We start from the raw sequence: 25,635 nt of genomic DNA on the forward strand, positions 1-25,635 counted from the left end.
CTCTCCACACTCCTCCTCACTCTCCCCACTCCTCCTCACTCTCCACACACCTCCTCAGTCTCCACACTCCTCCTCACTCTCCACACACCTCCTCACTCTCCACACTCCTCCTCTCTCCTCCTCACTCTCCACACTCTCCACACTCCTCCTCACTGCTCCACACTCCTCCTCACTCTCCACACTCCTCCACACTCTCCACACTCCTCCTCACTCTCCACACTCCTCCTCACTCTCCTCACTGCTCCACACTCCTCCTGACTGCTCCACACTCCTCCTCACTGCTCCACACTCCTCCTCACTCTCCACACTCCTCCTCACTCTCCACACTCCTCCTCACTGCTCCACACTCCTCCTCACTCTCCACACTCCTCCTCACTCTCCCCACTCCTCCTCACTCTCCACACACCTCCTCAGTCTCCACACTCCTCCTCACTCTCCACACACCTCCTCACTCTCCACACTCCTCCTCTCTCCTCCTCACTCTCCACACTCTCCACACTCCTCCTCACTGCTCCACACTCCTCCTCACTCTCCACACTCTCCACACTCCTCCACACTCTCCACACTCCTCCACACTCTTCCTCACTCTCCACACTCCTCCTCACTCTTCCTCACTGCTCCACACTCCTCCTGACTGCTCCACACTCCTCCTCACTGCTCCACACTCCTCCTCACTCTCCACACTCCTCCTCACTCTCCACACTCCTCCTCACTCTCCACACTCCTCCTCACTGCTCCACACTCCTCCTCACTCTCCACACTCCTCCTCACTCTCCCCACTCCTCCTCACTCTCCACACACCTCCTCAGTCTCCACACTCCTCCTCACTCTCCACACACCTCCTCACTCTCCACACACCTCCTCACTCTCCACACTCCTCCTCTCTCCTCCTCACTCTCCACACTCTCCACACTCTCCACACTCCTCCTCACTGCTCCACACTCCTCCTCACTCTCCACACTCCTCCACACTCTCCACACTCCTCCTCACTCTTCCTCACTCTCCACACTCCTCCTCACTCTCCACACTCCTCCTCACTGCTCCACACTCCTCCTCACTGCTCCACACTCCTCCTCACTCTCCACACTCCTCCTCACTCTCCACACTCCTCCTCACTCTCCACACTCCTCCTCACTGCTCCACACTCCTCCTCGCTGCTCCACACTCCTCCTCACTCTCCACACTCCTCCTCACTCTCCACACACCTCCTCAGTCTCCACACACCTCCTCAGTCTCCACACTCCTCCTCAGTCTCCACACTCCTCCTCAGTCTCCACACTCCTCCTCACTCTCCACACACCTCCTCACTCCTCCTCACTCTCCACACTCCTCCTCACTGCTCCACACTCCTCCTCACTCTCCACACTCCTCCTCACTCCTCCACACTCCTCCTCACTCCTCCACACTCCTCCTCACTCTCCACACTCCTCCTCACTCCTCCACACTCCTCCTCACTCTCCACACCTCTCTCCACACTCCTCCTCACTCTCCACACTCTCCACACTCCTCCTCACTCTCCACACTCCTCCTCACTCTCCTCACTCCTCCTCACTCTCCACACTCCTCCTCACTCTCCACACTCCTCCTCACTGCTCCACACTCCTCCTCACTGCTCCACACTCCTCCTCACTCTCCACACTCCTCCTCACTCCTCCTCACTCTCCACACTCCTCCTCACTCCTCCTCACTCTCCACACTCCTCCTCACTCCTCCACACTCCTCCTCACTGCTCCACACTCCTCCTCACTGCTCCACACTCCTCCTCACTCTCCACACTCCTCCTCACTCTCCACACTCCTCCTCACTCCTCCACACTCCTCCTCACTCTCCACACTCCTCCTCACTCCTCCTCACTCTCCACACTCCTCCTCACTCTCCACACACCTCCTCACTCCTCCTCACTCTCCACACTCCTCCTCACTGCTCCACACTCCTCCTCACTCTCCACACTCCTCCTCACTCTCCACACTCCTCCTCACTCCTCCACACTCCTCCTCACTCTCCACACTCCTCCTCACTCCTCCACACTCCTCCTCACTCTCCACACTCCTCCTCACTCTCCACACTCTCCACACTCCTCCTCACTCTCCACACTCCTCCTCACTCTCCTCACTCCTCCTCACTCTCCACACTCCTCCTCACTCTCCACACTCCTCCTCACTGCTCCACACTCCTCCTCACTCTCCACACTCCTCCTCACTCTCCACACTCCTCCTCACTCCTCCTCACTCTCCACACTCCTCCTCACTCTCCACACTCCTCCTCACTGCTCCTCACTCTCCACACTCCTCCACACTCCTCCACACTGCTCCTCACTCTTCCTCACTCTCCACACTCCTCCTCACTCTCCACACTCCTCCACACTGCTCCACACTCCTCCTCACTGCTCCACACTCCTCCTCACTGCTCCACACTCCTCCTCACTCTCCACACTCCTCCTCACTGCTCCACACTCCTCCTCACTCTCCACACTCCTCCTCACTCCTCCTCACTCTCCACACTCCTCCTCACTCTCCACACACCTCCTCAGTCTCCACACTCCTCCTCACTCCTCCTCACTGCTCCACACTCCTCCTCACTGCTCCACACTCCTCCTCACTCTCCACACTCCTCCTCACTCTCCACACACCTCCTCACTCTCCACACTCCTCCTCACTCCTCCTCACTCTCCACACTCCTCCTCACTCTCCACACTCCTCCTCACTGCTCCACACTCCTCCTCACTCTCCACACTCCTCCACACTCTCCACACTCCTCCTCACTCTTCCTCACTCTCCACACTCCTCCTCACTCTCCACACTCTCCACACTCCTCCTCACTGCTCCACACTCCTCCTCACTGCTCCACACTCCTCCTCACTGCTCCACACTCCTCCTCACTGCTCCACACTCCTCCTCACTCTCCACACTCTCCACACTCCTCCTCACTGCTCCACACTCCTCCTCACTGCTCCACACTCCTCCTCACTCTCCACACTCCTCCTCACTCTCCACACTCCTCCTCACACTCCACACTCCTCCTCACTGCTCCACACTCCTCCTCACTCTCCACACTCCTCCTCACTCTCCACACACCTCCTCAGTCTCCACACACCTCCTCAGTCTCCACACTCCTCCTCACTCTCCACACTCCTCCTCACTCTCCACACTCCTCCTCACTCCTCCTCACTCTCCACACTCCTCCTCACTGCTCCACACTCCTCCTCACTCTCCACACTCCTCCTCACTCTCCACACTCCTCCTCACTCCTCCACACTCCTCCTCACTCTCCACACTCCTCCTCACTCTCCTCACTCCTCCTCACTCTCCACACTCCTCCTCACTCTCCACACTCCTCCTCACTCTCCACACTCCTCCTCACTGCTCCACACTCCTCCTCACTCTCCTCACTCCTCCACACTCCTCCACACTCCTCCTCACTCCTCCTCACTCTCCACACTCCTCCTCACTCTCCACACTCCTCCTCACTGCTCCTCACTCTCCACACTCCTCCACACTGCTCCTCACTCTTCCTCACTCTCCACACTCCTCCTCACTCTCCACACTCCTCCTCACTGCTCCACACTCCTCCTCACTGCTCCACACTCCTCCTCACTGCTCCACACTCCTCCTCACTCCTCCACACTCCTCCTCACTGCTCCTCACTCTCCACACTCCTCCTCACTGCTCCACACTCCTCCTCACTCTCCACACTCCTCCTCACTCTCCACACTCCTCCTCACTCTCCACACACCTCCTCAGTCTCCACACTCCTCCTCACTCTCCACACACCTCCTCACTCTCCACACTCCTCCTCACTCCTCCTCACTCTCCACACTCCTCCTCACTGCTCCACACTCCTCCTCACTCTCCACACTCCTCCACACTCTCCACACTCCTCCTCACTCTTCCTCACTCTCCACACTCCTCCTCACTCTCCACACTCCTCCTCACTGCTCCACACTCCTCCTCACTGCTCCACACTCCTCCTCACTGCTCCACACTCCTCCTCACTGCTCCACACTCCTCCTCACTCTCCACACTCCTCCTCACTGCTCCACACTCCTCCTCACTGCTCCACACTCCTCCTCACTCTCCACACTCCTCCTCAGTCTCCACACACCTCCTCAGTCTCCACACTCCTCCTCAGTCTCCACACTCCTCCTCACTCTCCACACACCTCCTCACTCCTCCTCACTCTCCACACTCCTCCTCACTGCTCCACACTCCTCCTCACTCTCCACACTCCTCCTCACTCTCCACACTCCTCCTCACTCCTCCACACTCCTCCTCACTCTCCACACTCCTCCTCACTCCTCCACACTCCTCCTCACTCTCCACACTCCTCCTCACTCTCCACACTCTCCACACTCCTCCACACTCCTCCACACTGCTCCTCACTCCTCCTCACACTCCACACTCCTCCTCACTGCTCCTCACTGCTCCTTACTCCTCCTCACTCTCCTCACTCCTCCTCACTGCTCCACACTCCTCCTCACTCTCCACACTCTCCACTCCACACTCTCCACACTGCTCCTCACTCCTCCTCACACTCCACACTCCTCCTCACTGCTCCTTACTCCTCCTCACTCTCCTCACTCCTCCTCACTGCTCCACACTCCTCCTCACTGCTCCACACTCCTCCTCACTCTCCACACTCCTCCTCACTCTCCTCACTCCTCCTCACTCTCCACACTCCTCCTCACTCTCCACACTCCTCCTCACTGCTCCACACTCCTCCTCACTGCTCCACACTCCTCCTCACTCTCCACACTCCTCCTCACTCTCCTCACTCCTCCTCACTCTCCACACTCCTCCTCACTCTCCACACTCCTCCTCACTGCTCCTCACCCTCCACACTCCTCCACACTCCTCCACACTGCTCCTCACTCTCCCTCACTCTCCACACTCCTCCTCACTCTCCACACTCCTCCACACTGCTCCACACTCCTCCTCACTGCTCCACACTCCTCCTCACTGCTCCACACTCCTCCTCACTCTCCACACTCCTCCTCACTGCTCCACACTCCTCCTCACTCTCCACACTCCTCCTCACTCTCCACACTCCTCCTCACTGCTCCACACTCCTCCTCACTCCTCCACACTCCTCCACACTCTCCACACTCCTCCTCACTCTCCTCACTCCTCCTCACTCTCCACACTCCTCCTCACTCTCCACACTCCTCCTCACTCTCCACACTCCTCCTCACTCTCCACACTCCTCCTCACTGCTCCACACTCCTCCTCACTCCTCCACACTCCTCCACACTCTCCACACTCCTCCTCACTCTCCTCACTCCTCCTCACTCTCCACACTCCTCCTCACTCTCCACACTCCTCCTCACTGCTCCACACTCCTCCTCACTCTCCACACTCTCCACACTCCTCCACACTCTCCACACTCTCCACACTCCTCCACACTCCTCCTCACTGCTCCACACTCCTCCTCACTCTCCACACTCCTCCTCACTCTCCACACTCCTCCTCACTGCTCCACACTCCTCCTCACTCTCCACACTCCTCCTCACTGCTCCACACTCCTCCTCACTCTCCACACTCCTCCTCACTGCTCCACACTCCTCCTCACTCTCCACACTCCTCCTCACTCTCCACACTCCTCCTCACTCCTCCTCACTCTCCACACTCCTCCTCACTGCTCCACACTCCTCCTCACTCTCCACACTCTCCAAACTCTCCACACTCCTCCTCACTCTTCCTCACTCTCCACACTCCTCCTCACTCTCCACACTCCTCCTCACTGCTCCACACTCCTCCTCACTGCTCCACACTCCTCCTCACTGCTCCACACTCCTCCTTACTCTCCACACTCCTCCTCACACTCCACACTCCTCCTCACTGCTCCACACTCCTCCTCACTGCTCCACACTCCTCCTCACTGCTCCACACTCCTCCTCACTCTCCACACTCCTCCTCACTCTCCACACACCTCCTCACTGCTCCACACTCCTCCTCACTCTCCACACTCCTCCTCACTGCTCCTCACCCTCCACACTCCTCCACACTCCTCCACACTGCTCCTCACTCTTCCTCACTCTCCACACTCCTCCTCACTCTCCACACTCCTCCTCACTGCTCCACACTCCTCCTCACTGCTCCACACTCCTCCTCACTGCTCCACACTCCTCCTCACTCCTCCTCACTCTCCACACTCCTCCTCACTGCTCCACACTCCTCCTCACTCTCCACACTCCTCCTCACTCTCCACACTCCTCCTCACTCTCCACACTCCTCCTCACTGCTCCACACTCCTCCTCACTCCTCCACACTCCTCCACACTCTCCACACTCTCCACACTCGTCCTCACTCTCCACACTCCTCCTCACTCTCCACACTCCTCCTCACTGCTCCACACTCCTCCTCACTGCTCCACACTTCTCCTCACTCTCCACACTCCTCCTCACTCTCCTCACTCCTCCTCACTTCCCACACTCCTCCTCACTCTCCACACTCCTCCTCACTGCTCCTCACTCTCCACACTCCTCCACACTCCTCCACACTCCTCCACACTGCTCCTCACTCTTCCTCACTCTCCACACTCTCCACACTCTCCACACTCCTCCACACTGCTCCACACTCCTCCACACTCTCCACACTCTCCACACTCCTCCTCACTCTCCACACTCCTCCTCACTCTCCACACTCCTCCTCACTCTCCACACTCCTCCACACTGCTCCACACTCCTCCTCACTGCTCCACACTCCTCCTCACTCTCCACACTCCTCCTCACTGCTCCACACTCCTCCTCACTCTCCACACTCCTCCTCACTCTCCACACTCCTCCTCACTCTCCACACTCCTCCTCACTCTCCACACATCTCCTCACTCTCCACACTCCTCCTCACTCCTCCTCACTCTCCACACTCCTCCTCACTGCTCCACACTCCTCCTCACTCTCCACACTCCTCCAAACTCTCCACACTCCTCCTCACTCTTCCTCACTCTCCACACTCCTCCTCACTCTCCACACTCCTCCTCACTGCTCCACACTCCTCCTCACTGCTCCACACTCCTCCTCACTGCTCCACACTCCTCCTCACTCTCCACACTCCTCCTCACTCTCCACACTCCTCCTCACTCTCCACACTCCTCCTCACTCTCCACACATCTCCTCACTCTCCACACTCCTCCTCACTCCTCCTCACTCTCCTCACTCCTCCTCACTCTCCACACTCCTCCTCACTGCTCCACACTCCTCCTCACTCTCCACACTCCTCCAAACTCTCCACACTCCTCCTCACTCTTCCTCACTCTCCACACTCCTCCTCACTCTCCACACTCCTCCTCACTGCTCCACACTCCTCCTCACTGCTCCACACTCCTCCTCACTGCTCCACACTCCTCCTCACTCTCCACACTCCTCCTCACTCTCCACACTCCTCCTCACACTCCACACTCCTCCTCACTGCTCCACACTCCTCCTCACTGCTCCACACTCCTCCTCACTGCTCCACACTCCTCCTCACTCTCCACACTCCTCCTCACTCTCCACACACCTCCTCACTGCTCCACACTCCCTCCTCACTCTCCACACCCTCCTCACTCTCCACACTCCTCCTCACTCTCCACACTCCTCCTCACACTCCACACTCCTCCTCACTCTCCACACTCCTCCTCACTCTCCACACTCCTCCTCACTCTCCACACTCCTCCTCACTCTCCACACTCCTCCTCACACCCCACACTCCTCCTCACTGCTCCACACTCCTCCTCACTCTCCACACTCCTCCTCACTCCTCCTCACTCTCCACACTCCTCCTCACTGCTCCACACTCCTCCTCACTCTCCACACTCCTCCTCACTCTCCACACTCCTCCTCACTCCTCCACACTCCTCCTCACTCCTCCACACTCCTCCTCACTCTCCTCACTCCTCCTCACTCTCCACACTCCTCCTCACTCTCCACACTCCTCCTCACTCTCCACACTCCTCCTCACTGCTCCACACTCCTCCTCACTCTCCTCACTCCTCCACACTCCTCCACACTCCTCCTCACTCTCCACACTCCTCCTCACTCCTCCTCACTCCTCCTCACTCTCCACACTCCTCCTCACTGCTCCACACTCCTCCTCACTCTCCTCACTCCTCCACACTCCTCCACACTCCTCCTCACTCTCCACACTCCTCCTCACTCCTCCTCACTCTCCACACTCCTCCTCACTCTCCACACTCCTCCTCACTGCTCCTCACTCTCCACACTCCTCCACACTGCTCCTCACTCTTCCTCACTCTCCACACTCCTCCTCACTCTCCACACTCCTCCTCACTGCTCCACACTCCTCCTCACTCTCCACACTCCTCCTCACTCTCCACACTCCTCCTCACTCTCCACACTCCTCCTCACTCTCCACACTCCTCCTCACTGCTCCACACTCCTCCTCACTCTCCACACTCCTCCTCACTCTCCACACTCCTCCTCACTCTCCACACTCCTCCTCAGTCTCCACACACCTCCTCAGTCTCCACACTCCTCCTCACTCTCCACACACCTCCTAACTCTCCACACTCCTCCACACTCCTCCTCACTCTCCACACTCCTCCTCACTCTCCACACACCTCCTCAGTCTCCACACTCCTCCACACTCTCCACACTCCTCCTCACTCTTCCTCACTCTCCACACTCCTCCTCACTCTCCACACTCCTCCTCACTGCTCCACACTCCTCCTCACTCTCCACACTCCTCCTCACTCTCCACACTCCTCCTCACTCTCCACACTCCTCCTCACTGCTCCACACACCTCCTCAGTCTCCACACTCCTCCTCAGTCTCCACACTCCTCCTCACTCTCCACACTCCTCCTCACTCTCCACACACCTCCTCACTCCTCCTCACTCTCCACACTCCTCCTCACTGCTCCACACTCCTCCTCACTCTCCACACTCCTCCTCACTCTCCACACTCCTCCTCACTCCTCCACACTCCTCCTCACTCTCCACACTCCTCCTCACTCTCCACACTCCTCCACACTCCTCCACACTCCTCCTCACTCCTCCTCACACTCCACACTCCTCCTCACTGCTCCTCACTGCTCCTTACTCCTCCTCACTCTCCTCACTCTCCACACTCCTCCTCACTCTCCACACTCCTCCTCACTCCTCCACACTCCTCCTCACTCTCCACACTCCTCCTCACTCTCCACACTCCTCCACACTCCTCCACACTGCTCCTCACTCCTCCTCACACTCCACACTCCTCCTCACTGCTCCTCACTGCTCCTTACTCCTCCTCACTCTCCTCACTCCTCCTCACTCTCCACACTCCTCCTCACTGCTCCACACTCCTCCTCACTGCTCCACACTCCTCCTCACTGCTCCACACTCCTCCTCACTCTCCACACTCCTCCTCACTCTCCACACTCCTCCTCACTGCTCCACACTCCTCCTCACTCTCCTCACTCCTCCTCACTCCTCCACACTCCTCCTCACTCCTCCTCACTCTCCACACTCCTCCTCACTCTCCACACTCCTCCTCACTGCTCCTCACTCTCCACACTCCTCCACACTCCTCCACACTGCTCCTCACTCTTCCTCACTCTCCACACTCCTCCTCACTGCTCCACACTCCTCCTCACTCTCCACACTCCTCCTCACTCTCCACACTCCTCCTCACTCCTCCACACTCCTCCTCACTCTCCACACTCCTCCTCACTCTCCACACTCCTCCACACTCCTCCACACTGCTCCTCACTCCTCCTCACACTCCACACTCCTCCTCACTGCTCCTCACTGCTCCTTACTCCTCCTCACTCTCCTCACTCTCCACACTCCTCCTCACTCTTCCTCACTCTCCACACTCCTCCTCACTCTCCACACTCCTCCTCACTGCTCCACACTCCTCCTCACTGCTCCACACTCCTCCTCACTGCTCCACACTCCTCCTCACTCCTCCTCACTCTCCACACTCCTCCTCACTGCTCCACACTCCTCCTCACTCTCCACACTCCTCCTCACTCTCCACACTCCTCCTCACTCTCCACACACCTCCTCAGTCTCCACACTCCTCCTCACTCTCCACACACCTCCTCACTCTCCACACTCCTCCTCACTCCTCCTCACTCTCCACACTCCTCCTCACTGCTCCACACTCCTCCTCACTCTCCACACTCCTCCACACTCTCCACACTCCTCCTCACTCTTCCTCACTCTCCACACTCCTCCTCACTCTCCACACTCCTCCTCACTGCTCCACACTCCTCCTCACTGCTCCACACTCCTCCTCACTCTCCACACTCCTCCTCACTCTCCACACTCCTCCTCACTCTCCACACTCCTCCTCACTGCTCCACACTCCTCCTCACTCTCCACACTCCTCCTCACTGCTCCACACTCCTCCTCACTCTCCACACTCCTCCTCAGTCTCCACACACCTCCTCAGTCTCCACACTCCTCCTCAAACTCCACACTCCTCCTCACTCTCCACACACCTCCTCACTCCTCCTCACTCTCCACACTCCTCCTCACTGCTCCACACTCCTCCTCACTCTCCACACTCCTCCTCACTCTCCACACTCCTCCTCACTCCTCCACACTCCTCCTCACTCTCCACACTCCTCCTCACTCTCCACACTCCTCCTCACTCTCCACACTCTCCACACTCCTCCACACTCCTCCACACTGCTCCTCACTCCTCCTCACACTCCACACTCCTCCTCACTGCTCCTCACTGCTCCTTACTCCTCCTCACTCTCCTCACTCCTCCTCACTCTCCACACTCCTCCTCACTGCTCCACACTCCTCCTCACTGCTCCACACTCCTCCTCACTCTCCACACTCCTCCTCACTCTCCACACTCCTCCTCACTCTCCACACTCCTCCTCACTCTCCACACTCCTCCTCACTGCTCCACACTCCTCCTCACTGCTCCACACTCCTCCTCACTCTCCACACTCCTCCTCACTCTCCTCACTCCTCCTCACTCTCCACACTCCTCCTCACTCTCCACACTCCTCCTCACTGCTCCTCACCCTCCACACTCCTCCACACTCCTCCACACTGCTCCTCACTCTTCCTCACTCTCCACACTCCTCCACACTCCTCCTCACTCTCCACACTCCTCCTCACTGCTCCACACTGCTCCACACTGCTCCACACTCCTCCTCACTGCTCCACACTCCTCCTCACTGCTCCACACTCCTCCTCACTCTCCACACTCCTCCTCACTGCTCCACACTCCTCCTCACTCTCCACACTCCTCCTCACTCTCCACACTCCTCCTCACTGCTCCACACTCCTCCTCACTCCTCCACACTCCTCCACACTCTCCACACTCCTCCACACTCTCCACACTCCTCCACACTCTCCACACTCCTCCTCACTCTCCACACTCCTCCTCACTGCTCCACACTCCTCCTCACTGCTCCACACTCCTCCTCACTCTCCTCACTCCTCCTCACTCTCCACACTCCTCCTCACTCTCCACACTCCTCCTCACTGCTCCTCACTCTCCTCACTCTCCACACTCTCCACACTCCTCCACACTCTCCACACTCCTCCACACTGCTCCACACTCCTCCTCACTGCTCCACACTCCTCCTCACTCTCCTCACTCCTCCTCACTCTCCACACTCCTCCTCACTCTCCACACTCCTCCTCACTGCTCCTCACTCTCCTCACTCTCCACACTCTCCACACTCCTCCACACTCTCCACACTCCTCCTCACTGCTCCACACTCCTCCTCACTGCTCCACACTCCTCCTCACTCTCCTCACTCCTCCTCACTCTCCACACTCCTCCTCACTCTCCACACTCCTCCTCACTGCTCCTCACTCTCCTCACTCTCCACACTCTCCACACTCCTCCACACTCTCCACACTCCTCCACACTGCTCCACACTCCTCCACACTGCTCCACACTCCTCCTCACTGCTCCACACTCCTCCACACTCTCCACACTCCTCCACACTCTCCACACTCCTCCACACTGCTCCACACTCCTCCTCACTGCTCCACACTCCTCCTCACTCTCCACACTCCTCCTCACTGCTCCACACTCCTCCTCACTCTCCACACTCCTCCTCACTCCCCACACTCCTCCTCACTCTCCACTCATCTCCTCACTCTCCACACTCCTCCTCACTCCTCCTCACTCTCCACACTCCTCCTCACTCTCCACACTCCTCCTCACTCTCCACACTCCTCCTCACTGCTCCACACTCCTCCTCACTCTCCACACTCCTCCTCACTCCCCACACTCCTCCTCACTCTCCACTCATCTCCTCACTCTCCACACTCCTCCTCACTCCTCCTCACTCTCCACACCCCTCCTCACTGCTCCACACTCCTCCTCACTCTCCACACTCCTCCAAACTCTCCACACTCCTCCACACTCCTCCTCACTCTCCACACTCCTCCTCACTCTCCACACTCCTCCTCACTGCTCCACACTCCTCCTCACTGCTCCACACTCCTCCTCACTGCTCCACACTCCTCCTCACTGCTCCACACTCCTCCTCACTGCTCCACACTCCTCCTCACTCTCCACACTCCTCCTCACTCTCCACACACCTCCTCACTGCTCCACACTCCTCCTCACTCTCCACACTCCTCCTCACTGCTCCTCACCCTCCACACTCCTCCACACTCCTCCACACTCCTCCTCACTGCTCCACACTGCTCCTCACTCTTCCTCACTCTCCACACTCCTCCTCACTCTCCACACTCCTCCTCACTGCTCCACACTCCTCCTCACTGCTCCACACTTCTCCTCACTCTCCACACTCCTCCTCACTCTCCTCACTCCTCCTCACTCTCCACACTCCTCCTCACTCTCCACACTCCTCCTCACTGCTCCTCACTCTCCACACTCCTCCACACTCCTCCACACTCCTCCACACTGCTCCTCACTCTTCCTCACTCTCCACACTCTCCACACTCTCCACACTCCTCCACACTCTCCACACTGCTCCACACTCCTCCACACTGCTCCACACTCCTCCACACTCTCCACACTCCTCCACACTCCTCCACACTCCTCCTCACTGCTCCACACTCCTCCACACTCTCCACACTCCTCCTCACTCTCCACACTCCTCCTCACTCTCCACACTCCTCCTCACTCTCCACACTCCTCCACACTGCTCCACACTCCTCCACACTGCTCCACACTCCTCCTCACTGCTCCACACTCCTCCTCACTGCTCCACACTCCTCCTCACTCTCCACACTCCTCCTCACTGCTCCACACTCCTCCTCACTCTCCACACTCCTCCTCACTCTCCACACTCCTCCTCACTCTCCACACTCCTCCTCACTCTCCACACTCCTCCTCACTCTCCTCACTCTCCACACATCTCCTCACTCTCCACACTCCTCCTCACTCCTCCTCACTGCTCCACACTCCTCCTCACTCTCCACACTCCTCCTCACTCCTCCTCACTGCTCCACACTGCTCCACACTCCTCCTCACTCTCCACACTCCTCCAAACTCTCCACACTCCTCCTCACTCTTCCTCACTCTCCACACTCCTCCTCACTCTCCACACTCCTCCTCACTGCTCCACACTCCTCCTCACTGCTCCACACTCCTCCTCACTGCTCCACACTCCTCCTCACTCTCCACACTCCTCCTCACACTCCACACTCCTCCTCACACTCCACACTCCTCCTCACTCTCCACACTCCTCCTCACTCTCCACACTCCTCCTCACTCTCCACACACCTCCTCACTGCTCCACACTCCTCCTCACTCTCCACACTCCTCCTCACTCTCCACACTCCTCCTCACTCTCCACACTCCTCCTCACTCTCCACACTCCTCCTCACTCTCCTCACTCCTCCTCACTCTCCACACTCCTCCTCACTCTCCACACTCCTCCTCACTCTCCACACTCCTCCTCACTGCTCCACACTCCTCCTCACTCTCCTCACTCCTCCACACTCCTCCACACTCCTCCTCACTCTCCACACTCCTCCTCACTCCTCCTCACTCTCCACACTCCTCCTCACTCTCCACACTCCTCCTCACTGCTCCACACTCCTCCTCACTCTCCTCACTCCTCCACACTCCTCCACACTCCTCCACACTCCTCCTCACTCTCCACACTCCTCCTCACTCCTCCTCACTCTCCACACTCCTCCTCACTCTCCACACTCCTCCTCACTGCTCCTCACTCTCCACACTCCTCCACACTGCTCCTCACTCTTCCTCACTCTCCACACTCCTCCTCACTGCTCCACACTCCTCCTCACTGCTCCACACTCCTCCTCACTGCTCCACACTCCTCCTCACTGCTCCACACTCCTCCTCACTCTCCACACTCCTCCTCACTGCTCCACACTCCTCCTCACTCTCCACACTCCTCCTCACTCTCCACACTCCTCCTCACTCTCCACACACCTCCTCAGTCTCCACACTCCTCCTCACTCTCCACACACCTCCTCACTCTCCACACTCCTCCTCACTGCTCCACACTCCTCCTCACTCTCCACACTCTCCACACTCCTCCTCACTGCTCCACACTCCTCCTCACTGCTCCACACTCCTCCTCACTCTCCTCACTCTCCACCTCACTCTCCACACTCCTCCTCACTGCTCCACACTCCTCCTCACTGCTCCACACTCCTCCACACTCTCCACACTCCTCCTCACTCTTCCTCACTCTCCACACTCCTCCTCACTCTCCACACTCCTCCTCACTGCTCCACACTCCTCCTCACTCTCCACACTCCTCCTCACTCTCCACACTCCTCCTCACTCTCCACACTCCTCCTCACTGCTCCACACACCTCCTCAGTCTCCACACTCCTCCTCAGTCTCCACACTCCTCCTCACTCTCCACACACCTCCTCACTCCTCCTCACTCTCCACACTCCTCCTCACTGCTCCACACTCCTCCTCACTCTCCACACTCCTCCTCACTGCTCCACACTCCTCCTCACTCTCCACACTCCTCCTCACTCCTCCACACTCTCCACACTCCTCCACACTCCTCCACACTGCTCCTCACTCCTCCTCACACTCCACACTCCTCCTCACTGCTCCTCACTCTCCTCACTCCTCCTCACTCTCCACACTCCTCCTCACTGCTCCACACTCCTCCTCACTGCTCCACACTCCTCCTCACTGCTCCACACTCCTCCTCACTCTCCACACTCCTCCTCACTCTCCACACTCCTCCTCACTGTTCCACACCCCTCCTCACTCTCCACACTCCTCCTCACTCTCCACACTCCTCCTCACTGCTCCACACTCCTCCTCACTCCTCCTCACTGTTCCACACCCCTCCTCACTCTCCACACTCCTCCTCACTCTCCTCACTCCTCCTCACTCTCCACACTCCTCCTCACTCTCCACACTCCTCCTCACTGCTCCACACTCCTCCTCACTGCTCCACACTCCTCCTCACTCTCCACACTCCTCCTCACTCTCCACACTCCTCCTCACTGTTCCACACCCCTCCTCACTCTCCACACTCCTCCTCACTCTCCACACTCCTCCTCACTGCTCCACACTCCTCCTCACTCTCCACACTCCTCCTCACTGCTCCACACTCCTCCTCACTGCTCCACACTCCTCCTCACTCTCCACACTCCTCCTCACTCTCCACACTCCTCCTCACTGTTCCACACCCCTCCTCACTCTCCACACTCCTCCTCACTCCTCCACACTCCTCCTCACTCTCCACACTCCTCCTCACTCTCCACACTCCTCCACACTCCTCCACACTGCTCCTCACTCCTCCTCACACTCCACACTCCTCCTCACTGCTCCTCACTGCTCCTTACTCCTCCTCACTCTCCTCACTCCTCCTCACTCTCCACACTCCTCGTCACTGCTCCACACTCCTCCTCACTGCTCCACACTCCTCCTCACTGCTCCACACTCCTCCTCACTCTCCACACTCCTCCTCACTCTCCACACTCCTCCTCACTGTTCCACACCCCTCCTCACTCTCCACACTCCTCCTCACTCTCCACACTCCTCCTCACTGCTCCACACTCCTCCTCACTCTCCACACTCCTCCTCACTGCTCCACACTCCTCCTCACTGCTCCACACTCCTCCTCACTCTCCACACTCCTCCTCACTCTCCACACTCCTCCTCACTGTTCCACACCCCTCCTCACTCTCCACACTCCTCCTCACTCTCCACACTCCTCCTCACTGCTCCACACTCCTCCTCACTCCTCCTCACTCTCCACACTCCTCCTCACTGTTCCACACCCCTCCTCACTCTCCACACTCCTCCTCACTCTCCTCACTCCTCCTCACTCTCCACACTCCTCCTCACTGCTCCACACTCCTCCTCACTCTCCACACTCCTCCTCACTGCTCCACACTCCTCCTCACTCTCCACACTCCTCCTCACTCTCCACACTCCTCCTCACTGTTCCACACCCCTCCTCACTCTCCACACTCCTCCTCACTCTCCACACTCCTCCTCACTCTCCACACTCCTCCTCACTGCTCCACACTCCTCCTCACTCTCCACACTCCTCCTCACTCCTCCACACTCCTCCTCACTCCTCCACACTCCTCCTCACTCCTCCACACTGCTCCTCACTCCTCCTCACTCTCCACACCCCTCCTCACTCTCCACACTCCTCCTCACTGCTCCACACTCCTCCTCACTCTCCACACTCCTCCTCACTGCTCCACACTCCTCCTCACTCTCCACACTCCTCCTCACTGCTCCACACTCCTCCACACTGCTCCTCACTCCTCCTCACTCTCCACACTCCTCCGCACTCTCCACACTCCTCCTCACTGCTCCTCACTCTCCACACTCCTCCTCACTGCTCCACACTCCTCCTCACTCTCCACACTCCTCCACACTCCTCCTCACTCTCCTCACTCCTCCTCACTCTCCTCACTCCTCCTCACTCCTCCTCACTCTCCACACTCCTCCTCACTCTCCACACTCCTCCACACTCCTCCTCACTCTCCACACTCCTCCTCACTCTCCACACTCCTCCTCACTCTCCACACTCCTCCTCACTCTCCACACTCCTCCTCACTCTCCACACTCCTCCTCACTCCTCCTCACTGCTCCACACTCCTCCTCACTCTCCACACTCCTCCTCACTCTCCACACTCCTCCACACTCCTCCTCACTCTCCACACTCCTCCTCACTGCTCCACACTCCTCCTCACTCTCCACACTCCTCCTCACTCTCCACACTCCTCCACACTCCTCCTCACTCTCCACACTCTCCACACTCTCCACACTCCTCCTCACTGCTCCACACTCCTCCTCACTCTCCACACTCCTCCACACTCCTCCACACTCCTCCTCACTGCTCCACACTCCTCCACACTCCTCCTCACTCTCCTCACTCCTCCTCACTCTCCCTCACACTCCACACTCCTCCTCACTGCTCCTCACTCTCCACACTCCTCCTCACTCTCCTCACTCCTCCTCACTCTCCTCACTCCTCCTCACTCTCCACACTCCTCCTCACTCTCCACACTCCTCCTCACTCTCCACACTCCTCCTCACTCTCCACACTCCTCCTCACTCCTCCTCACTCTCCACACTCCTCCTCACTCTCCACACTCCTCCACACTCCTCCTCACTCTCCACACTCCTCCTCACTCTCCACACTCCTCCTCACTGCTCCACACTCCTCCTCACTCTCCACACTCCTCCTCACTCTCCACACTCCTCCTCACTCTCCACACTCCTCCACACTCCTCCTCACTCTCCACACTCCTCCTCACTGCTCCACACTCCTCCTCACTCTCCACACTCCTCCTCACTCTCCACACTCCTCCACACTCCTCCTCACTCTCCACACTCTCCACACTCCTCCTCACTGCTCCACACTCCTCCTCACTCTCCACACTCCTCCACACTCCTCCTCACTCCTCCTCACTGCTCCACACTCCTCCACACTCCTCCACACTCCTCCACACTCCTCCACACTCCTCCACACTCTCCACACTCCTCCACACTCCTCCACACTGCTCCACACTCCTCCACACTCCTCCACACTCTCCACACTCCTCCTCACGCTCCACACTCCTCCTCACTCTCCACACTCCTCCTCACTCCTCCACACTCCTCCTCACTGCTCCACACTCCTCCTCACTCTCCACACTCCTCCTCACTGCTCCACACTCCTCCTCACTCTCCACACTCCTCCTCACTCTCCACACTCCTCCTCACTCTCCACACTCCTCCTCCCTCTCCACACTCCTCCTCACTGCTCCTTATTCCTCCTCACTCTCCACACTCCTCCTCACTGCTCCACACTCCTCCTCACTCTCCACACTCCTCCTCACTGCTCCTTATTCCTCCTCACTGCTCCACACTCCTCCTCACTCTCCACACTCCTCCTCACTCTCCACACTCCTCCTCACTGCTCCACACTCCTCCTCACTCTCCACACTCCTCCTCACTGCTCCTTATTCCTCCTCACTGCTCCACACTCCTCCTCACTCTCCACACTCCTCCTCACTCTCCACACTCCTCCTCACTCTCCACACTCCTCCTCACTCTCCACACTCCTCCTCACTCTCCACACTCCTCCTCACTGCTCCTTATTCCTCCTCACTCTCCACACTCCTCCTCACTGCTCCACACTCCTCCTCACTGCTCCACACTCCTCCTCACTCTCCACACTCCTCCTCACTGCTCCACACTCCTCCTCACTCTCCACACTCCTCCTCACTCTCCACACTCCTCCTCACTGCTCCTTATTCCTCCTCACTCTCCACACTCCTCCTCACTGCTCCACACTCCTCCTCACTCTCCACACTCCTCCTCACTGCTCCTTATTCCTCCTCACTGCTCCACACTCCTCCTCACTCTCCACACTCCTCCTCACTCTCCACACTCCTCCTCACTCTCCACACTCCTCCTCACTGCTCCACACTCCTCCTCACTCTCCACACTCCTCCTCACTCTCCACACTCCTCCTCACTGTTCCACACTCCTCCTCACACTCCACACTCCTCCTCACTGCTCCTTATTCCTCCTCACTCTCCACACTCCTCCTCACTCTCCACACTCCTCCTCACTCTCCACACTCCTCCACACTGCTCCTTATTCCTCCTCACTCTCCACACTCCTCCTCACTCTCCACACTCCTCCTCACTCTCCACACTCCTCCACACTGCTCCTTATTCCTCCTCACTCTCCACACTCCTCCTCACTCTCCACACTCCTCCTCACTCTCCACACTCCTCCACACTGCTCCTTATTCCTCCTCACTCTCCACACTCCTCCTCACTCTCCACACTCCTCCTCACTCCTCCTCACTCTCCACACTCCTCCTCACTGCTCCACACTCCTCCTCACTGCTCCACACTCCTCCTCACTGCTCCACACTCCTCCTCACTCTCCACACTCCTCCTCACTCTCCACACTCCTCCTCACTCTCCACACTCCTCCTCACTCTCCACACTCCTCCTCACTCTCCACACTCCTCCTCACTGCTCCACACTCCTCCTCACTCTCCACACTCCTCCTCACTCTCCACACTCCTCCTCACTGCTCCTTATTCCTCCTCACTCTCCACACTCCTCCTCACTCTCCACACTCCTCCTCACTGCTCCACACTCCTCCTCACTGCTCCACACTCCTCCTCACTCTCCACACTCCTCCTCACTGCTCCTTATTCCTCCTCACTCTCCACACTCCTCCTCACTCTCCACACTCCTCCACACTGCTCCACACTCCTCCTCACTGCTCCACACTCCTCCACACTGCTCCACACTGCTCCACACTGCTCCACACTCTCCACACTCCTCCTCACTGCTCCACACTCCTCCTCACTGCTCCACACTCCTCCTCACTCTCCACACTCCTCCACACTGCTCCTTATTCCTCCTCACTCTCCACACTCCTCCTCACTGCTCCACACTCCTCCTCACTGCTCCACACTCCTCCTCGCTCTCCACACTCCTCCTCACTGCTCCACACTCCTCCTCACTCCTCCTCGCTCTCCACACTCCTCCTCACTGCTCCACACTCCTCCTCACTCCTCCTCGCTCTCCACACTCCTCCTCACTCTCCACACTCCTCCTCACTCCTCCTCACTCCTCCTCACTCCTCCTCACTCTCCACACTCTCCACACTCCTCCTCACTCCTCCTCACTCTCCACACTCCTCCTCACTCTCCACACTCCTCCTCACTCGCCACACTCCTCCTCACTCGCCACACTCCTCCTCACTCGCCACACTCCTCCTCACTCGCCACACTCCTCCTCACTCGCCACACTCCTCCTCACTCGCCACACTCCTCCTCACTCGCCACACTCCTCCTCACTCGCCACACTCCTCCTCACTCTCCACACTCCTCCTCACTCTCCACACTCCTCCTCACTCTCCACACTCCTCCTCACTGCTCCACACTCCTCCTCACTCTCCACACTCCTCCACACTCCTCCTCACTCTCCACACTCCTCCTCACTCTCCACACTCCTCCTCACTCCTCCACACTCCTCCTCACTCTCCACACTCCTCCTCACTCCTCCACACTCCTCCACACTCCTCCACACTCGCCACACTCCTCCTCACTCGCCACACTCCTCCTCACTCGCCACACTCCTCCTCACTCGCCACACTCCTCCTCACTGCTCCACACTCCTCCTCACTCTCCACACTCCTCCTCACTCTCCACACTCCTCCTCACTGCTCCACACTCCTCCTCACTGCTCCACACTCCCCCTCACTGCTCCTCACCCTCCACACTCCCCCTCACTCTCCACACTCCTCCTCACTCTCCACACTCCTCCTCACTCTCCTCACTCCTCCTCACTCTCCACACTCCTCCTCACTGCTCCTCACTCCTCCTCACTCTCCACACTCCTCCTCACTCTCCACACTCCTCCTCACTGCTCCACACTCCTCCTCACTGCTCCACACTCCTCCTCACTGCTCCACACTCCTCCTCACTGCTCCACACTCCTCCTCACTCTCCACACTCCTCCTCACTCTCCACACTCCTCCTCACTCTCCACACTCCTCCTCACTCTCCACACGCCTCCTCACTGCTCCACATTCCTCCTAAATGAAGAGGCTTTTATTCTCCCGGGTTTAGGTGGTCAGTTTGTGCTGCATGATGAAAGGTTCGGATAGCAGGATGGAGGGAAACTGTTGTCATTGGAGAGAATGGTAGAACCGGGGTTGTGGGGGAAGGGGGCATCATGTTACAATTGGAGCCAGGCCCACTGGCAAGCCATCAGCAAGCATTTCCTGACATAAAACCCAGTGATGATTGGCAACTTCCACACCTCGACCCAGTCTGGCAACCTGCGGACACTGAACATTCCCAAACTGAGATTGACGCTTGAGAAAGGTTGGGGGAAATCAGAGGATTAGGATCATGCTGTAACTGCAGCTGAAAGACTGACCTGCCATAACCTCAAAACCTGAGAGAGTAAAGAGCTAACCATCCCCTGAGCATCCTGGCCAGATTTGTACCTGCTCTCCAGGGTACACCATCCACAGTGGGCATCGTCTGCTGCGAGGCACTCCTGGCATGTCAGGTACTGGCCACATGTAGCGACCTTCACCCGACTAACCTGTCGAAAGCAAAGGTGCAAAAGTGAGAGGTGGACTGGGGAAAGACCACTGGGAGGAATCAAAGGGCATGGGGCAGAGATAGCCAGTAAATGACCAGGCAGGGTGGCCAATGGGAACCCACACAGTAACAGGATCCCTGCATCACTCATTGAATGGGCAGAGTGACCAATGGGAATCCACACAGTGACAGGATCCCCTGATCAGTCACTGGCCAGGTGGGGTGACCAATGACAACCCACATAGTGACAAGATCCCACAATGACACAATGAGGCAGAGTGAAGTCACGGCTGGTTGGTTAGTCTTGCAGAACGGGCCACCTCTGATGGAGATGGACTTGTTATTGCTGATAATACACAGGGCGAGGGCAGCCAGGATCAGTCAGAGCACAGGTTAAAGCAGTGGCAACATAAATACTGGAAACTCAATAGGCAGCCTACAGATCCCCAGGAGTGAATTACACAACTGGACTCTAATCGAAAGGTTCGGGGCAATTATATATAGAATAACAGATATCTGGAGGTGAGCTATAGATGGGAATCTAATTGAAGGCATCAGGGGGCTTCTATATAAAACAGCAGATACCTGGAAATGTATTACAGATTGCAATCAAATCAATGGAGTTCGGGGGGTTATGTATTGAGTAACAGATATCCAGGAGTGAGTTACAGGCGGGACTCTAATCGAGTGGTTCAAGGTGGTTTATATATAGAATCCTGGTTTGTATATATATATATATATATATAGATCCTCACTTTCCGCTCACCTGGTATGTTGTCATAACATAGAGGTAGCTCTCATCCGCAGGGTCGAAGTGCATGATATGGTGCACAGCCTCGCCTGGTGCCAGGTGCAACAGTTCCCTCTTCACGATTGACAGGTTACTGCGCAGATTGAGCTGGAAGGATAAGGTTCAACGGTGAGGACAACAGTAGTCACTTCATGCAGAAAGAGACCCAAAGGGCCCAGAGCTTTATGTGACTTCACCTCAGGCAAGTTCCTGGCCTGCCAGCAGGACTGAGACAGCTCTGATCAGATACTGCATCCAGTGGGACTGACCAGGACCATCACCACCACCTCCAACCCCATCACCAACCCGTCCAACCCCATCACCAACCCCTCCAACCCCATCACCAACCCCTCCAACCCCATCACCACCTCCTCCAACCCCATCACCAACTCCTCCAAAACCAACACCAACCCCTCCAACCCCATCACCAACCCCGCCAACCCCATCACCAACCCCTCCAACCCCATCACCAACCCCTCCAACCCCATCACCAACTCCTCCAACCCCATCACCAACCCCTCCAACCCCATCACCAACTCCTCCAACCCCATCACCAACCCGTCCAACCCCATCACCAACCCCTCCAACCCCATCACCAACCCCTCCAACCCCATCACCACCTCCTCCAACCCCATCACCAACTCCTCCAAAACCAACACCAACCCCTCCAACCCCATCACCAACCCCTCCAACCCCATCACCAACCCCTCCAACCCCATCACCAACTCCTCCAAACCCAACACCAACCCCTCCAACCCCATCACCACCTCCTCTAACCCCATCACCACCTCCTCCAACCCCATCACCAACTCCTCCAACCCCATCACCAACCCCTCCAACCCCATCACCACCTCCTCCAACCCCATCACCAACCCCTCCAACCCATCACCAACTCCTCCAACCCCATCACCAACTCCTCCAACCCCATCACCAACCCCTCCTACCCCATCAACAACCCCTCCAACCCCATCACCAACTCCTCCAACCCCATCACCAACTCCTCCAACCCCATCACCACCTCCTCCAACCCCATCACCACCTCCTCCAACCCCATCACCAACTCCTCCAACCACATCGCCAAGTCCTCCAACCCCATCACCAACTCCTCCAACCCCATCACCACCTCCTCCAACCCCATCACCAACCCCTCCAACCCCATCACCAACCCCTCCAACCCCATCACCAACCCCTCCAAAACCAACACAAATCCCTCCAACCCCATCACCACCTAGTCCAACCCCATCACCAACCCCTCCAACCCCATCACCACCTCGTTCAACCCCATCACCACCTCCTCCAACCCCATCACCACCTCCTCCAACCCCATCACCAACCCCTCCAACCCCATCACCAACCCCTCCAACCCCATCACCACCTACTCCAACCCCATCACCAACCCCTCCAACCCCATCACCAACTCCTCCAACCCCATCACCAACTCCTCCAAAACCAACATCAACCCCTCCAACCCCATCACCAACTCCTCCAACCCCATCGCCAACCCCTCCAACCCCATCACCAACCCCTCCAACCCCATCACGACCTCCTCCAACCACATCACCAACTCCTCCAACCCCATCACCACCTCCTCCAACCCCATCACCAACCCCTCCAACCCCATCACCAACCCCTCCAACCCCATCACCACCTCCTCCAACCCCATCACCAACCCCTCCAACCCCATCACCAACCCCTCCAACCCCATCACCAACTCCTCCAACCCCATCACCAACCCCTCCAACCCCATCACCACCTCCTCCAACCCCATCACCAACTCCTCCAACCCCATCACCAACCCCTCCAACCTCATCACCACCTCCTCCAACCCCATCACCAACCCCTCCAACCCCATCACCAACCCCTCCAACCCCATCACCACCTCCTCCAACCCCATCACCAACCCCCCCAACCCCATCACCAACTCCTCCAACCCCATCACCAACCCCTCCAACCCCATCACCAACTCCTCCAACCCCATCACCAACTCCTCCAACCCCATCACCAACCCCTCCAACCCCATCACCAACCCCTCCAACCCCATCACCACCTCCTCCAACCCCATCACCAACTCCTCCAACCCCATCACCAACCCCTCCAACCCCATCACCAACCCCTCCAACCCCATCACCAACCCCTCCAACCCCATCACCACCTCCTCCAACCCCATCACCAACTCCTCCAACCCCATCACCAACCCCTCCAACCCCATCACCAACTCCTCCAACACCATCACCAACCCCTCCAAGCCCATCACCAACCACTCCAACCCCATCACCAACTCCTCCAACCCCATCAGCAACTCATCCAATCCCATCACCACCTCCTCCATCCCCATCACCAACCCCTCCAACCCCATCACCAACTCCTCCAACCCCATCACCAACCCCTCCAACCCCAGCACCAACCCCTCCAACACCATCACCACCTCCTCCAACCCCATCACCAACCCCTCCAACCCCATCACCAACCCCTCCAACCCCATCACCATCTCCTCCAACCCCATCACCACCTCCTCCAACCCCATCACCAACCCCTCCAAGCCCATCACCAACCACTCCAACCCCATCACCAACTCCTCCAACCCCATCAGCAACTCATCCAATCCCATCACCACCTCCTCCATCCCCATCACCAACCCCTCCAACCCCATCACCAACTCCTCCAACCCCATCACCAACCCCTCCAACCCCATCACCAACCCCTCCAACCCCAGCACCAACCCCTCCAACACCATCACCACCTCCTCCAACCCCATCACCAACCCCTCCAACCCCATCACCAACCCCTCCAACCCCATCACCATCTCCTCCTACCCCATCACCAACTCCTCCAAACCCATCACCAACCCCTCCAACCCCATCACCACCTCCTCCAACCCCATCATCACCTCCTCCAACCCCATCACCAACTCCTCCAAACCCATCACGAACTCCTCCAACCCCATCACCAACTCCTCCAACCCCATCACCAACCCCTCCAACCCCATCACCAACCCCTCCAACCCCATCACCAACCCCTCCAACCCCATCACCACCTCCTCCAACCCCATCACCACCTCCTCCAACCCCATCACCACCTCCTCCAACCCCATCACCAACTCCTCCAACCCCATCACCAACTCCTCCAACCCCATCACCAACCCCTCCAACCCCATCACCACCTCCTCCAACCCCATCACCAACTCCTCCAAAACCAACACCAACCCCTCCAACCCCATCACCAACCCCTCCAACCCCATCACCAACCCCTCCAACCCCATCACCAACCCCTCCAACCCCATCACCACCTCCTCCAACCCCATCACCACCTCCTCCAACCCCATCACCAACTCCTCCAACCCCATCACCAACCCCTCCAACCCCATCACCACCTCCTCCAACC

The 25,635-nt window shown here is 58.1% G+C and overlaps 1 protein-coding gene across 3 annotated transcripts in view; it reads right to left on the reverse strand.

Moving 5' to 3' along the window:
* Positions 1 to 25,635, reverse strand: part of plxnd1 (plexin D1) — a 190,021-nt gene that overhangs the window by 109,948 nt on the left and 54,438 nt on the right. For all 3 annotated transcript variants that reach the window (XM_072582788.1, XM_072582787.1, XM_072582786.1), the window contains exons 3-4: positions 22,231 to 22,362; positions 21,365 to 21,465 (exon numbers count right to left, since the gene is read on the reverse strand). In XM_072582788.1, coding sequence (XP_072438889.1) covers positions 21,365 to 21,465; positions 22,231 to 22,362 — 233 coding nt within the window. The remainder of the gene's footprint in view (positions 1 to 21,364; positions 21,466 to 22,230; positions 22,363 to 25,635) is intronic.

This window comes from Chiloscyllium punctatum, chromosome 12 (assembly GCF_047496795.1).
Source record: "Chiloscyllium punctatum isolate Juve2018m chromosome 12, sChiPun1.3, whole genome shotgun sequence".
NCBI classification, from domain to species: domain Eukaryota; kingdom Metazoa; phylum Chordata; class Chondrichthyes; order Orectolobiformes; family Hemiscylliidae; genus Chiloscyllium; species Chiloscyllium punctatum.